The sequence below is a fragment of the Quercus suber genome, unplaced genomic scaffold (assembly GCF_002906115.3).
Source record: "Quercus suber isolate HL8 unplaced genomic scaffold, Cork oak 2.0 scaffold_481, whole genome shotgun sequence".
Classification (NCBI taxonomy): Eukaryota; Viridiplantae; Streptophyta; class Magnoliopsida; order Fagales; family Fagaceae; genus Quercus; species Quercus suber.
The window spans coordinates 388,650-401,009 of NW_027069932.1; the positions used below are offsets into that span (position 1 = coordinate 388,650).

The 12,360-nt window shown below is 33.9% G+C and overlaps 1 protein-coding gene across 1 annotated transcript; it reads right to left on the reverse strand.

Annotated features, from left to right (window-relative positions):
• Positions 1 to 5,131: 5,131 nt before the first annotated feature.
• Positions 5,132 to 11,823, reverse strand: LOC111999320 (RNA-dependent RNA polymerase 2). The gene is made up of 4 exons (XM_024031447.2): positions 11,145 to 11,823; positions 7,311 to 9,208; positions 6,258 to 6,408; positions 5,132 to 6,152 (listed from the first exon to the last, which is right to left on the reverse strand). The coding sequence occupies exons 1-4, from the start codon at positions 11,673 to 11,675 to the stop codon at positions 5,370 to 5,372; spliced, it is 3,363 nt and encodes a 1,120-aa protein (XP_023887215.1). The 5' UTR covers positions 11,676 to 11,823; the 3' UTR covers positions 5,132 to 5,369.
• Between the last annotated feature and the right edge of the window lie 537 nt (positions 11,824 to 12,360).

A 12,360-nucleotide genomic window follows, 5' to 3' on the forward strand; every position in this document is an offset into this window, starting at 1 on the left:
ATTCCTTTCCCCCTCTACAAAAGCTTCTACAAATGTAAAGACTTGATTTTTTTTTTTTCATTTTCTTAAACTATTCTTCTTTTTAACTTCTTCTATTTTTATTTATTAGTGTTATATATTTTATTTTTAGTCAGTTTAAACCTAAGAAAAAGGTCTTTGTGATTAAAAAAGAAGTTCGGTGTAGGTTGAATGCTAGACTAAAATTTAGTTATTTTGTTATGAATGAATTTACTACAATTAGTCTATTTAAAATTTATAGTCAATCTCTTTTACTCGTTGACTTCCCCAAAAAATTAATAGTCAATCTCAAACTCTTGTGACTAAAAATGTTATTGTTGTATTCGTATTATTTAGAAAAGTAAAAAAGATTATATGCAGGTTTTTATTTGAAGCTTTCTCTACTCTAGCATGGTGTTAAGAAGATTCTTAAAAAAAAAAAAAAAAAAAAAAAAGGTGCTTTAGACTGGTGTAGGTTGAATGACTCTAGCATGGTGTTAAGAAGATTCTTAAAAAAAAAAAAAAAAAAAAAAAAGGTGCTTTAGACTGGTGTAGGTTGAATGCTGGACTAAAATTTAGTTATTTTGTTATGAATGAATTTACTACAATTAGGCTATTTAAAATTTATAGTCAATCTCTTTTACTCGTTCACTTCCCAAAAAAATTAATAGTCAATCTCAAACTATAGTGACTAAAAATGTTATTGTTGTATTCATATTGTTTAGAAAAATAAAGAAGATTATATGAAGGTTTTTATTCGAAACTTTCTCCACTTCTAACATGGTGTTAGGAAGATTCTTTTTCATGAAAAAAAAAAAAGGTGTTTTAGACTATTTTATTTTTCATTAATAATCTTGTTATTTATAATCAAGACACATATCTTGGGTGGGAGGAACTACCGATCTATGCGAAAGAACAATTAAAAATGGCCATCTGAATAGTTCAAACTTTCAACTTGTTTCTTGAATTTTATGAAAGACTTGCACAATTTTTGTATCTTTCTTACTTTTGTCTTATGTGCAGTTTGAATAATTTTGTAATTCATATTTCTTTGTCACGTCTTTGTTATGTTACGACAGTTTTAACTTCGTTTTCTTTAGGTCCTACAACAAATGAAAGTTTGTGAACATACTATGTTGAAGAATGATAAAGAATAAAGTAATGGATATGAGTGTTAGCAAGGGCAGAAAAAACCCAAGAAGCCCCTCTCTCTCACCCAAAATGACAAATGCCCCATGGATTGAGAATGTATCTACTACATCTGGCATATGTAATATGCTGCTTACAAACTTTTGGATCTCACATATGAGCATCTTCCATTTAACATCTTTTCCTTCTCACACTCAAAAAGACAAACACCTCCTCAATAGAGAACTTCTGAAAATTTTAAGGTCGACAATTGAGAGAGGCATGTTGCATTAATCGGATGCTTGAGAAAATAATTAATCTTGCTAGGTTTAGTGTTGGCAAATTCCATGACAATGTAAATCGTTAAATGTGTCTGTAATAAGTTCATTAAAGTTCCAGACAATTTGTACAAGATGCAGCTTAATAAAGACAATGTTCAATTGTCCTTAGATAAAGGCTCAATTGACCCTCTATCGAGGCTTGAATGATCAAAATTTGATTGACACTCAATCAAGATTGGACATTTCAGTTGTGAATGCGAGTAATTTGTGAAGCACCCAAATAATTGGAGAGCTCAAAGGTTTGGAGCAGTAAAATGTTTTTACTGTAAGTTATTTATTAGGATTGTAGGGTTTAGGTTAGAGGTTTTAACCTCAATTGTAACAACTTCTCTCGATTATAATGAATTGCATATTTGGGGAAGATTTTCCTTTTAGTGGGTTTTCCTTTGGAGTTTGGAGTGTTTCTCTATTGGTTTTCTACTTCGTTACTATATCGTTGTCTCATATTTATTGTGGTTGATTGATTTGCAATGGATGACGCCTCATGCCTATGCTACTTTAAATCGATTACAACTTGATTGGTTAAATTGGCATAATTTGACTTAATCTATAAAATTCATTGTATAATATACAACTGAGGTATAAATTACCTAACATTTATCATACCTTTTAATACTTTTACAATAACTTTTTTAATTTAAAAAATTATTAGGTCCTACTATGTATTTAATTAGTGGGACTTACCATTCATGTGAGGAAAGGGAGTACGTATTTATGATATTTCGGGAGTACATAATAATTTCCCTTTTAATTTACTTTTAAATTTTATGTTCACTTATTTTATCTTATTTAGATATATTATGCATATCTCCTTACATATCTGTGTTTAAAATTTTGTTTTGACAGTTACTATCTCAATGTGATTCAAAGAGCATGCTTAACTAATTTCATATGTTATAAAAGATGTTGCATATTTTTTTCCCAACTTCATATTGTGAAACAGATATATTTTTATTTAATTGTTTTTTTATTATATAATTTTGTCATATCGATTATTTTTTCACAATTAATTTTGCTCAATTTTGTCAATTATAACTAAAATTCTACTTCACCACTCAGTTTAATTCTATACATCCATGATCTACCTCAGACTAATTTTTAGAGATTTTAATTTTTTTTTATTTCATAAAAATATATTTAGTATTACAAACTTTCATTTAATGTGAAACAAAAAAAAAAAAAAGAATTTGATTTTCAAAGTTAAAATAACTTTGGGGAGTATTGTTACCTACAAAATATTTTTTTACAACTATTAAGTTGTTAAATTATTACTAATTCTTATTTGAGTTCATTGCTAATACCATTTTATTATCTATAATTTAAGTGTCACAATTCCTAATGTGAAAACAGTCATGCCTCTAGACTGATTACGTCGTGATGAATGGGTTTAAAAGCAACTCAATGCAGCTAAACTAATGCAGAACTCAGCCGATTTTGACTTCTAGACGGGTCATAGTTCAACTGAGTAGTGAGTTTTGATGGGCAGACTTGACTACCCTGGTCACGGATCTCTTTCTTTTTAGGGGTCCATCCTGTAACCAGGATTTTGAGAATATTTTGTGTGTCAGCTATGGAAAATGGCCGACATTAAAGCTGTTAGAGGATTCTAATCTTCTTTTTTCTTTTTTAGAGAGAAGGAGGATTCTAATCTTGATGTACTATGACTACAAACTTTTAAAACTAAATGTTTCATCCTTCTTCTTCTTCTTCTTCTTTTTCTTTTTTTCTTTTTTTTTTAGGAAAAAAAAAAAAAAAAAAACTATCATTCCCGTAAATGAAACATTTACATCCGAGAAACATTTACATCAAAGAACAAAAATTCTTCTTCTTCTTCTTTTTCTTTTTTTCTTTTTTTTTTAGGAAAAAAAAAAAAAAAAAAACTATCATTCCCGTAAATGAAACATTTACATCCGAGAAACATTTACATCAAAGAACAAAACTTCTAAAGCAGGAGGAGAAAGATTTTCCATCCAAATTACATCATTAGAGATATATTTAGCAAACTTAACTAAAAAGTGCGCTATTGAATTACTAGATCACTTGACACATGAGAAAAGTTATTGCGAAGACCTGCTATTGGTCTTTATTTCTTGCAAAATATGTGTTCATATTACATAATTGACTACATATGCACAGCTAGACATCAGTTGCTTGTTTTTAATGTTATCAACATTGCAGTGTCACATACTTTTTTTATTTATATATTTTTTTTTATTAACAAGATGTCACAGAATTTTTATTTTTCTCTCTTTTAGATATCTGTTTTTGAAACTTTATTATAGTTTTTGGATGATGGTGGTCTATAAAGGTGGTGAATGATAAGAGGATGTGAGTGGGATAAAGTTTTTTTTTATTATATAATGGCCCTAAGCTTATCGTAAAAAGAACTATTCTTGAATTCCTTTGTTTGTTAATAAAGATATAGGGATACGAATCTAATCTCATGTTACTCTTGAATTGGGCTATTGTGGGTATTTGGATGTTTTAGAAGCATCTTCCATTTACAAATTAGAAAAGAAAGAAATTTAAAATAAATAAATTTAGTATTTTTTTTTTATGTGAATAATAAATGTAGTTGTTGTATCAAAGATACACAACTCCTTGGGAGTAAAATAGTATTAAACCTTTATGGATTGAACATATGCCCTCCCAAATAAGAGAGTATGGAATTACCTTTGACCCAAATACTCTTTGATTAAAGCATTTATAAGGGAGGAGAAGGGGTGAGGAACCCACAATATGGGGCCTGGAGACATAGGAAGGTGCCAATTGGGTTATAATCTCGTTGTGTTGAGGGCATTTTTGTTTTTGTTTATATCAAAGTACAGAATTTGTGATTTGAACCCAAATTCTATGTGGGAGAACTAGATAATTTTGTTGAGTTACAAAACTTTTAAAATTATTAAATGAAAGTGCTTATAGTATAAATTTATTTAATTCCGAGACTTCTTTGTTATTAATGCTACTAATACAACTTATTTTTCGACTTTTGAAAATGGACTATTTGAAGAAACTGTAAGTAGAGAAAATTGAAGTTCATAAAAATTATATTATGAAAAAGTGCAATTTCAAAACATGAAACCAATGAAACAGTCAACTAGTTTCCCCCCACCCCACCTCCTCCCAAAAAAATAAAAAAATTCATAGGTGCTGTGACTGCTGTCATCTTCAGAGTAGGCTGATTTCCGGCCTTAGTTTTCTCAAATACAACCTACACGCAATATACACTTCACTATAACTTTTTCTTGCTGGTACGTAATCATTATATATTTTTTGCCACACATTACATCACCAAAAGGGCACATCTGTTGGGTCCGGCTTAGGTCAACCTCAATTCCTAACAAGCACCATTTTCCCTAAAATATTAAGAACAAAGTTTAACTAGTATGGTTGATATAAAATATATATATATATATATATGATTTAATAGTAAATTTGTCAAAATTCAAATACAGTAAAAATATATTGAGTGAAGTTGTAGCTTTAAAATAATAATACATGATCAATGATAATACATACTAGATAAAGTTTGGTTACAAATTTGGTCAGAGTCTAGTCCTTAACTCACAACAAGAAAATTAAGGCAAATGAGGCAGCCTGAGGCATTATCAGCAAGACAAATTTGTATGATATATGCACCACAAGGCATAAAAGGCAGATGTAAATGATTGTTCAAAATATAAGATGTAACCTCTGCATATGACTTCTAACGGTCATTGGTAGTTTATATCAATGGCCTAAGGGACATGTTTGGGTAGCAATCTGAACTTGGTCATTGCTCATAGGTCATGCTGAAAGAGTCATCTACAAGGGGAAAGTACTTTCCCAATCAATCCAGATTTATACAACAATTCATTATCCTGCAAGGGGTACAACATGCATAAATTTCTGAACACAAACTGGCTACATATGATCTGTTTTTATGCGAACTTTTCTGCCATTCACATTTTTAATGTTCAATAAATAATCACCTACTATCCATGGAAAGCTCAAGTAATTAAAGTCTTCCCGGCAATAAGTAGGGTGATAAGTAACATGATACCATGCTGACGCCATCTGCTGACGTTCATGCATTTTGCAGCAATCTTCAAAACATTCTTTAGTATCTTTTTGTAGCCTCTTCACTGAGAGCAGAATCCGATCCCTCAAATCACCATATCTCCTGTTATCACGCTGCAAATATGCTGCACGTTTCCGCAGATTACCCGTCAGCAATTCATCCTCACTCTCAGCATCATAATATTTCATTAAGGTACTCATTTTCTCTATATACTGGTCTTTGTGTCTTTCTGCAGTTTCAAGGAAAGCCTCAAAACCGTCCACTTCAAGATCATTATCATAAGCTTCTTTAGCAAACTTCTCCAACCAGACCAAGTTTGGCCTTTCTTGCACTGCTGACTCAACAAAGGCACGGTAGAGCTTCCCCAATACACTGTTGGAGGTATACATGGGTTTGTCTAGCCTCTCCATGAAATCTGGAAACTCCTTTGGTTTCAGAACCCTAGGCATTTCAGCTGGTGCACCAGTCTTTGCAAAGTCAACGGCCATTGAGTGAAGGTTTGCCAACTCTAGACATTTTTGACTTCGGGCTTTATCTGACTCACGGTCAGCATGAACTAAATGTGCGGTAGAGATGGCACCCAAAGTATCATTGATCATGTAATCAACAAAAAACTTTTGGATTTCCTGCAAGTTCACCCAGACTATGAGAAGAGCAATAAATAAATCACAAAAATATAATTAAACTTCTATTTCAACTCTATAGGGTAAAACTAAATTTAGAAAATATACCTCTAAGGTCACATCATGATCCATTTTCCGAGGTCTTCTCCCTGTGTAGTCCATTGGGGCCTCAGTTTGACAGGGGATCAGATCTTTATCCCAGCTTATGAAGAACTGGTCTCCATCAAGATCACCACCAGAGCATTCATTTGGATGTGGCCTGTGGACACAAAATTCTTGACTCAATTATTATCTGTTTAAGAACTAACCATCTCTTCATGCCCTATTATGTGTTGTTATAACACAGCTCAAGACATTGTAGTAGGAAATGACTGCCCAGTGAAGTTAAGTGACTAAACAGAATGAGATGTTAACTGCAAGTAAAGGTGGTTAGACAGAATGAAATGAAAATTTCCATTTCCTGGCAAGGGAAAGTGGGTTTCATAAGTAGTTGCTAACCAGGATGCTAACTAAAAATGCTCCTGTGAGAAGGCATTAGATTGTCACAATCACTAATGAAATGAAAATTTCCTTTTCCTAGCAAGGGAAACTGGGTTTCAAGAGTAGCTGCTAACCAGGATACTATTAAAATTGCTCCTGAGAGAAGGCATTAGGTTGTCGCAATCACTAATGACATAAAGTGTAAATGCATCATCTAAAGAAACAAAAAGGAAGCAGTAAAAATAGTAGTAAACTCAAATCAATAATTTTCTTTAAGAACAATAATAAACAAGGAAGAAATCCACGAGGAAAGGAATACAGATTTTCCACTAAAACCAACTCAATATTAACATATCCCTAATATGAAATTAACTGCCTAACTTCACTACACAGTGACATGCCCAAATGTAAACTCTACAGTTCATATGCTGATGGTACCTGTCAACCTGATCTTGTAATTTATAACAATCTGAGGACCTATATACTTTAGGATAGTCAAATTAGGAAGAGGAGTTTTTCATGATATTGTCAAATCATTGTGGTAAAATAAAGGTTGAGCAATGCAATGGTTCTAATAATTACACCTCACTAATGTACCATATCTGGTGCAGCCATAATAATTGCTGACCCTAATCCAAATATGTAAATTAAAAGCAATTAATCTAGAGATGTGAAGTATACCGTTGTCCTTTCTGAGGGAAGATAAGGCAATCCACCAGACCCTTCTCCTCTAATTCCACTTCATAGATAGCCTCAAGAACTCTGATGTCTCCTGGGTGAAGACAAGGGTTTTTGGTCACAACAACCTTCCCTACTACTATACATGTTGTCTCATCCACCTTCCGGAAGAAACTCTGATCCTCAGATTGCAGTTCTGCTTTTGTCATGGTAATGCGGACATACACTTGGCCATAACTTAAAATACCAGTTTCATCCAGGCAACCAATCAGGATTCGACCCTTTGGGACAAATATTCGACATCTACTTTTCAAATCAGACAAGAGGTTCTCATAATGTGCTTGAAGCATCATTGAGAGATAAGGTTCCTGATTTGGCTCATAACCCTGAAGCAGCATTTTTACCAGAATGTTTCTAGAATCTGATCCATTCAATATCTGTAAGACCTTTATAGCTGCCTCTCTATTGGTCAACATTTTGCCCAGCAGACACAGTTGTTCCTTTTGCATTGCCTCTAATGCTTCGTCCTTTACTCCCAAGGTAGACAAGAGAGTAATAATCTCTCGATTCAAATAGCAAGGCATGGAATCACTCCATTTAGTGACATTAAGCATCCTGTTTTTTGATTCAAATTTTTCCATACTTTTACGCAGAGATAGCTTCCGGTAGGAATTACGGTCAACAGCGACAACACCTTTAAATCCACCATATCGAATTTGAAACGCTGAAGGGGTTTTATTTAATCCACACTTTTGAGCAACTAGACAAGCAAAAGACTGAGAAATTTTTCCAATGCCATCTGAGAAGCAGTACTCAATATCATCCGTGATCACTTTGATATCAGGAATAATCTCTACATCTTGTCCAGGGACCTCAAGTGTTTGCATAGAGGAACTGAACAACTGACCCATCCTTGCTGCACATTTAGATACACTGCGAATCTTGTTGAAACACCCCATCCATTCTCTAATATCTTCTGCTTTTACTTTGTCATTAGAAGCAAACATCCAAACAGAATTTGATCGCAGTTGACTAGCAGAAAAAGCTAAAAACTGAAATCTTTTAGCTCCAATCACAATCCCATCTCGAAGAACAGTCAATATGCGATGATATATTCCAGTTCTAAAAGGTTTGGCAAAAATACCTCGCTGGACACTTGTGGAAATGGCATTTGCAGGAAGCTTACTCCAATCCTCTTCAACAAAAGTAACTCTCATAAAATCTGAAGCATATGTTGCAAAATGCTTCACTACATAATTAGAAGTTTCAAACTCAGGACCCAAGCAATAAATCTTTGACGGGGTAATTAGTGCTCTATGACAACTCATTACATTTTGATCTTTTAATCTATTGTAGGAAGAGGGGGGAACACTCTTACGGTTTCTTTCTTGGATATGAAATTGAGTCTTTACAAATGATACAGGCTCATAACAAGTGGAATTTAGCTTGTGCAACTTCTGAAGAACCATAAGAGCAATTTCAACATCTTTCTTGCTAAGTATCTCAATCAGATCAGTACCTGCAGCAAGGCTAATTTTCTGGGTATGGACAAGGGAATTGAGTTGGAAAAGGATCTCATATGCTAAGTTAGAGGCCGATTTGTATTTCACAAGTGGAACTATCTCAGATTTTGAAGAGAATTCCTCTCCATCCTCTAAAATTAGATCATTCATATCTTCTCTATAATGGGGGAAACTTGTAAAAAAATCTGAACTCGTTAATCCTTCAATTTCCCAACAAAATGAAGTTGAGTGTCCAATTGACTTTTTACTAGAAAAGTCTATTGTGCGAACCCAACGAAAGTCAAAATCTTCCTTGCAGAAATTGTACCGATCAGCACTAAATTTTGAAGTTATATCAGGTCCAGAAATTTTCTGATAGATCCTTGGTCCATACTTGAGCTGAGAGAGTAGATTAGTACACTTTGAGTCAGAGTATTCTAAAGCCAGAAACCAATCAACAGGAGTAAGTAATGTCAGAAGATAGCTATAGTTATTGAAAAATGGTAATTTCATCCAAGTGTTGTATGCTACAAACTCCCAGTCTCCCACTTATTCCCTCTTTTACAACCCCAAGCAAATGATATTACAAGGTTGAGTAAAACATCCTTCCTTATACAGTTGCCAGTGTTCATGCATCATCACTGAGACTTTACCAATATAAAGGCCTAAGAGGGAATTTAATCATTACTAAGCTCATTATGCCTTTACTGATTCATATGTGAAGCTCTCTGCAATAGAGTCAAAACATATTCTATTTATAAATAAACTCTAAAAATTCATCAATACAAACCTATCCTTGAATTCTAATCAACAAGATAAATTTAGTTAAACTCACTATCGTCTCCACCTCTATGGATTAACTATCAACTTAACCTAATAAAGAATCTTCGAAAAGGTTGTCAATTACATCATCCAGTTAATTTATTGATACATTCATTATTTAGTAGAATAAAAATGAAAAAAAAAATCCAGAAACTCCTATAACAAAGGAAAGAAACAATTTTCAATTTTCATAAATCTTTTGAAACAAAGGAGGCAGGGAACTGCCAGAAGGGATAGGCTGCATTATTATGCAAGTATCTACTTCTTGCTTAGCACAAAAATGTGACACAAGCTTTGGCAGCAACTGTAATCATCCATATTAGGTTCACATTCAACTGAATCTACCCAATAATCCTTTATTCCACAATGTAAATCAACTCACAGTCTATTGATCATACATTCTCAAGAGAACAAGGTTAGACAAGACATTTGTCACAAGACACGACAAAAGGATAATAACAGAAATTGAAATGAAAGTGTACTTATTGCACCTCTTCCCTAGAATGTCCCAAATTAAAAACATCTTCTATCCTACATTGTACACCAAGATAGCAGCAAACACAATCAGACAAGGTAACATCAACAAAACCCAAACCAAAAGAAATATCTCAGCATACATATCAGACACTGTCACTCAACAAATTTGAGACAAACCTCAAAACTTTTATTTTGAATTCAAGGAAAACATTGACAGATAAATTGGCAAAATCTCTGTTTTTTTTTTTTTTTTTTTTTTTTTTTTTAATAAGTAATTGAAAAGGAAAAACAGCAATGTTCCCCCGTAAACAAGAAGTGTAGTAGGGAGGCTACAAACATATACCAAGAAATTCCTCCAAACTAGAAAAAGAGTGACTGCTTAAAGCAGCCATCCAATCATACAAAGAATGTACATACAAATAATTTATCTCCAACAACGAACTTTCAACCCTTTCAAATGTACGTTGACTGCATGTTCCCAAATAGTCCACATAATACATAATGGAATCTTCCTATTTTGTAAATTCTCGGGTTGAAAACAAGCCCTCTTCCTCCACCAAAATCTCAAAGCTTTTCAATTCAATTTTAAACAGGCTTTTACCACCCATGTTTGGGAAAAAGAAGCAAATTTGAGAGACTACTGCCTCTCCACCCAAGGATCTCCCAATTTGGCTGTTTGACAACAACAAGGGTGATCCATTAAAGGTGCTGATGTTTCCCTAGGGGAAAGCTTTTCGACAATCAGAGTTTCCCAAAAGGCAGAAATCAACCCAATGAACCAATAACATAACATAATTCAATCAATAGATACACTAGCAGAAACCATTAACACCCTATCTCTGTAACTAAACTAGAGAGTAATAAAAGGCATAAAATTGTTCCCTATTCTCTCATTCTTATTCCTACAAACAATCAAAACTTGTTTCTTTGCCTACTAAAAACAAACAACAACATCAGCACAAGCTACAACACATTCATCATAAAACAACAAAGACATACCAAAAAAGCAAGAAAAACAAAAGTAGAAAAATCAAACCTTTAAGACCAAGGCATCGCCATCCCCATCAGCAAAATGACTCCGAAAAGTCTCCAAAATATCATGAAACATAATCTCAAGTTTATAACACTCCCCACCTTGCCAAACCCAGAACTCGACCCGTTCTCTCTCGGGCATAACCCAGACCCTGACACCCTCCCAAGAATCCAACACACTCATGCAACCCTCTCGAGCTATAAAACCCACATGCAAAACACAGTTGTCGAGGCGGTGCTTTGGGTTCACGGGGCGTAAGACGATGTCGTCGTAGGTTGTCTCGGAGAGTCTGAGAGTTTGGGACTTGAAGGTGAGAGTGAGAGACATGGCCTTGGACTTTGCCTCGAGAGTACTGAACTGGATTCGACCGAAGCTTCGGGGCTTCCATTGCTTGTGCTCGGTGGAGATTTCGAGGGCGAAGATGGAGTCACTGCCGAGCTGGGATTCGAGGAAGTGGCGGAGGTCGTGTGCTGTGATTGTTTGAGGAAGGTTTGAGACCCCAACTGTGGGTCTCTCCGCCGCAACAACACTCATTGATTTGCTCTGCTTAGTTGGGAATATTGAGAGTATCTAAGCAGTGAAGTAAAGAGGAAAGAGCGAAGAGAGAGAACCAAGGAGACAGACCCAAGTTTGGGAGCTTTAAACGAGAAAACAGGAAAAAGTTTCGCCCAACACTTGTCTGTGGTGGTTTTTTGTTTTTTTAATAAAAATCATTTGTCCTTGCCCTCCTTGGAATAAGGAGGTTTTTTTTTTTTTTTTTTTTTTAAAAGACAGTGCACAGGTTAACATTTTCCATAATTAAGGGTCCGTTTGGTTTTCGTAAAATATTTTTTAAAAATATTTATTTTTTAAAAATGTTATTTTTTTAAAAAAGAAAATATTTTCAAGTGTTTTGTTGTATTATGAAAATTATTTTAGAAAATATTTTTATGTGTTTGGTTCTATTCTAAAAATGCTATTTTCCTATAAATTTTTCACATTTTCTCAGCTATTTTCTTAGCATCCAAACAAATTTTATTATAGAAAATTTCAAAATCACAGTAAATCTCAATCCACAGAACAAACTCCAATTCAACCCACAGGAATCAAAAATAAAAAACAACAAGAATCACACAGGAATCAACCACTACACCACCACAACAACAACAACAACAAAAATCAGTGGGCCGAAGATCGACGGTCGAAGGTCGAAGGTCGAAGATCGGTGGGTTGAAGGCTC

What these genes read in the sequence shown, in the direction of transcription:
- LOC111999320 (XM_024031447.2), bottom strand. Translation starts at nt 11,675, where the DNA reads ATGAGTGTTGTTGCGGCGGAGAGACCCACAGTTGGGGTCTCAAACCTT. An exon ending in GCGATGCCTTGGTCTTAAAG is followed by an intron (nt 9,209 to 11,144) that starts GTTTGATTTTTC and finishes CTACTCTCTCAG; the next exon opens with CTCAAGTATGGACCAAGGAT. An exon ending in TTCCCTCAGAAAGGACAACG is followed by an intron (nt 6,409 to 7,310) that starts GTATACTTCACA and finishes TTGTGTCCACAG; the next exon opens with GCCACATCCAAATGAATGCT.